General features: G+C 43.3%; 1 protein-coding gene across 1 annotated transcript in view; it reads right to left on the reverse strand.

Moving 5' to 3' along the window:
- The window catches only part of ITGB5 (integrin subunit beta 5), a 107244-nt gene that overhangs the window by 97292 nt on the left and 5423 nt on the right, over window positions 1-4529 (reverse strand). Inside the window, exon 2 of the mRNA XM_006905580.2 lies at window positions 26-111. Within this exon, the coding sequence (XP_006905642.1) occupies window positions 26-111 (86 nt within the window). The remainder of the gene's footprint in view (window positions 1-25; window positions 112-4529) is intronic.

The raw sequence follows: 4529 nt of genomic DNA on the forward strand, positions 1-4529 counted from the left end.
TTCCTCCCCTCCCCCGCCCACATACCTCTTTGGAGCACCAGGCACATTTGGGGTGGATTAGCAGACATTCTTCACAAGAGGTGGCACTTCCACGAGTGCATATGTTAAGACCTTCAAAGCAAGATAAAGATGCACCAATTAGTTCCTGGCCATAAACCTTATTAATGAGGCCTTTGAATGGAGTGGGGGGAGGAGTCACTTCCTTTTTTAATAGGGGACTTCAGTAAGGCTGAAGGGTACAGGCCTCAGTGCTAATTGCAGGTTAAGGCTCATGGGCCGAAACTAAACACTGATGGTTTTTTAAGCACCCACCGAGCATGGCACACTTGTGTTAACAACTCCTGTTTCTTCTGCTGGATCCATTTGGATTTCCACTCCCTTCCCTAATAGAGCAGGCTCTCCCTCACTGAGGCAGAACAAGGCTCCTTTACACTTAGTCCAGCCAAAATGACAAAAATAATAATAACAACAACACAGAAAAGGCTAGAAAAAAGAATAGATTGGTCTTCTGCAGGCATAAGAAAAGAAAACCCTAAATCAGGTACTATCGCACTGAATCAGCAATGTACTGAAAGAAGTCAGCCCAGCCCTTAAAAAAAGAATGTAGCCCAGGAATACAATGCTGGATTAAGATCAAGAAAATCCATTAATTCAAAAATCTACTAGCTGGTCAAATAAGAAAAACCGTGTCATCACCTCTGTAGGTAATAAAGACACATTTGATCGAATTCAAAACCCATCTTCGACTTTTAAAAAAATCAGAAACTAGGATTAGAAGGAAATTTTGTTATTGTTGTAAAAGGTACTTATCTCAAACGCGGGCCAGTCCTCCCTCCCATTAATCTGGGGAGGGGTCTCTTGAGGCAGGCTCTACAGTACTGTAAATGTTAAATCCATTGTTCCCTCTCCTCCCCCGACCCCACCCCACACTCCCACCTCCTACCCACCTGTACCCTATTCCACTAGCAGCACAGGTGCCCTTGGTGAAACTTACCCCTTTCTTTTCCTTCCTCTCTGAAACATTAGGACAGACTTGTTTTGACTAAGAGCAGAACTTGTTGGTTTTCTCTGAATGAAAATGACTGTTTGGTCCCCCACAACACTAACAGACTCACTGGTCTCTCCTGGTTGTTGCCTAGAGGCACACTGGATGGATGGAATAAGGAAAACAGAGGGCCACCAGTCCTAGGAAGAAGGACTCAGGCCTTAAGAGGGGAAAAAACGTCAAAAAGATAAAAAAAGGGAGAGTGGAGGAGAAAACATTGGGAGGTGGATGGAGCTTGTTCTCTATCTCCGCTAAACACCATAGCATTTATTGTGAGGCATTTTGAAACTCTAACACTTCTTTATTTGCTCATTTTAATTCCCTGCTTCTCCTTTGTCATTAGCAATAAAAACCCACAGAAACTGGGTGACATAGGAAACTACACTGTATCACCCCAAGGGACTACTAGAGAGATAAGAATGGTAGATGGAATAGAAGGGAGGAAAAACTGACAGGACCTTAGCTGCTGGGGAGAAAGGAAGGGTGGTGGCTTTGAGGATATGAACAAGTTTTCACCAGCTAGAGACCCCCAACCCTAAACCCTGGGCCCCTCATTCCCACCAGCCATCACCCTGTTGGGTGGGATCCCTGCCTCCCACCCACAGAGCTGGGGGACCCAGTGCAGGCATTACCCAGACACCATCTCACTGCCAGGCCTGCAGCAGGACTCTGGGTACAATGCTGGACTCAGAACACATTTTTCAGGAGAAACGAGCTGGGACCAACCACTGGGCCTAACTTCATTTGAGCAGGAAGAGCCTATCCCAGGGCTAAACACTGACCAAGAAAGTCTTAGAATCCAGCTCACCCAGAAGTTGAGCCTTTCTGTCTCCTGCTTTGTAGTTACTTTTAAATAGGCACTTAGGCCTTTAAAAAAGAGAATGCATACATAAAAAGAATTTTAAAAAGCCAGTTCCATTTTCCTGTCAAATCCCCTTACCTGTCAGAAAACATTATCTAAGGAGGAAAAATCAAATCTAGAATGAACGTGACTTTCCTCCCACTCTCCTCAACCTCCTCACATACAAACTCAGCCCTTGTGGTGTATCATTTGTTTTGATGTATAAAATCACTTCCGTAAAAGCATGAAACTACAGAACCTGGGAGCTAAAAATGTTTTAAGATGAGCTAGTCGAGTCACTTCATTTTATAGAAGAAGAGGAAAAGGAAAGTAAGTGAATTTAAACAAGGAGCCCAGTTTACAAGAAAGAGGTCAGAAGGGGTGCTGGCCAGCAAGTGCCCAAATCAGGTGGTGGTCCCCACACCATCCCAGACTCAGGGCCACCTGACCAGTGAGCTCCAGGGGCCTCTGGAGACCTCCAACAGGCCTTCAGTCAGAAAGGAACTTGAGGTTGGATGTCTCATTTACATTTCTGCTCAAATCCACATAAATTCACAAATACCACTTTCTAATTAGCAGAGCCTCTTCACTGAGCTCTGGGGACTTGGGTGGGGGCTCTTGGGCTCAGGGCAATAAGAGCTCTCAGTTCTGGCCCAGATCAAACTGGGCTCTAGTCTTCTGCTTTGCCAACCTAAAAGACCTTGGACATAACACTGAAGAGGCTCAAAGGATGTGGCAGACATCTGGTATAAAAACATACTGAACAACTGTAAAATATTCATCAGACTACATTGCTAACTGTTTCTATTTATTAGTACACATTCATATGCAATAGTAAAGTAGTTTATCATACTCAAAGTACAATAAACTCTAAAACTAGGTTGCTGCTTGGACGAATTCAAATTCAAGAAAACTGGCACTAAGCATGCCAAGCACTGGGGTAGAGGATGCTAGAGATACAGAGATGAATGACCCAGGCCCTCTTCCCTGGGAGGTCACAGCCTGCCAGGTACTAGGTAGCAGATAAGCACGCCAGGGACCAGTGGCATTGGCTATGTGGTGACATGTGTCATAGTGCCAGAGTTACTGCCTTTGGCATCTCTCCTCTCTCCACCTATTAATATTTCAGAGAGTTTGGATTTGGCTAGATGACTCACTCGGCACCAATAGCATTTCGAAAGGAAGGAAGCAATGAATAAAAAGCTAAACGGCTGGAGTTCACAAATGTCACGAGTGTTGTGTCTAGGTCATGGAAATAGGCGTTAGCAGTCCAGATGACCACGAATCTTTTCTTAGTTGCTATTTGCATGGTGACTATTCCCAACTCAACTTCCTGTAGCCCTTAATGACTCTGAAGCTGGGGGTTTACTGCAAACCATAATCTAAAAATATGTTCTCCTTCCGAAACTCATTGACTCACCCATCTTTTCATCAATTGTATGCAGGCACCCACCATGTGTAGCCGATCGCTCTGTCAAGGTGTATGAAATGTTTCTCTCAATCCAACCCTTCCTTCCCCATGTAGTTCAAGCCAGGCCCTCCAAAGATTCCTACAATAGGGCTCAACTTCCTCCATTCTGCCTCTCCCGACTTCTGTCCACCCCACATGTCCAAGGTCAGACAACATCTCCTGAAAGACATATCCAGAAGTTGAAATTTCCCGATCCAAAACATTCAGGTGGGTAATAACAGAAGGGAGAACTGAGCCGAAATGACTCTACTGGCAAGGAGAGAGGAGACATTCATTTGGGATGGTGGGAAAAGCATAGTGGGTATAGAGGGTGTACACCCACTTGAGGAAGCACATGAACAATGAATAAATCATGATATTTGGAACTGTTAATGTCTGTGCCGTCACCTTCATGATACGAGTGCCAAGCCAGGCTAGACAAATACAGTTCTGAATTACATTTTAGTCATTGTTTTTAAGATAACAGAAAATAAAAACATTTCATTATTCTTATTGAAAAGTGAAATAAAGGTGGTAAGGTACTAGAGTGTTTCTTCCCATGAACCACGTTTGCCGGTTGTCACACAATAGGTAAATTATTTCCAGTACAGAATCAGGCAACTAAATAGTCGTTGGTCTAAAGCTGTTACCATGAAATGTAAGTAGGAAGGATCTCAGTCGGGTCACATCTTAGACGGCTTTTCTGAACATCAGACTTCTGCGGAACACCCAACAATGTCAGCTTTACAGATACGACTTTTTTCTTTTTAAATTAAGTTTATCGGGGTGATACTGGTTAATACAATTATATAATTTTCAGGTGTACATTATAGTTTGACATCTGTATATTCTATTGTGTGTTTACCACCCAAAGTCCAGTTTCCTTCAGCTACCATATATTTGATACCTTTACCCACTTCACCCTCCCCCGACCCCCTATATTTGATGACTTGTTTTCTAAAACATCAATTCATATAATGGAATAGCATGCAGCTTTTAAAAAAGAATGTGCACGCTCCCTGTATACTGATACGAAGCGCACCCTGATATACTGCTAAGTTCAAAATAAAAGGCAATGTGCAGAACAGTGTAGTTTAGTGCTATAGTTTAGAACCACCTTACAATAAGAATGGGGGAGGGATATCTGTGATATATTTATAGAAAACACTGTGGACACATAAGAAACTTAACAG

This window comes from Pteropus alecto, unplaced genomic scaffold, assembly GCF_000325575.1.
Source record: "Pteropus alecto unplaced genomic scaffold, ASM32557v1 scaffold251, whole genome shotgun sequence".
In the NCBI taxonomy this organism is placed as follows: Eukaryota; Metazoa; Chordata; class Mammalia; order Chiroptera; family Pteropodidae; genus Pteropus; species Pteropus alecto.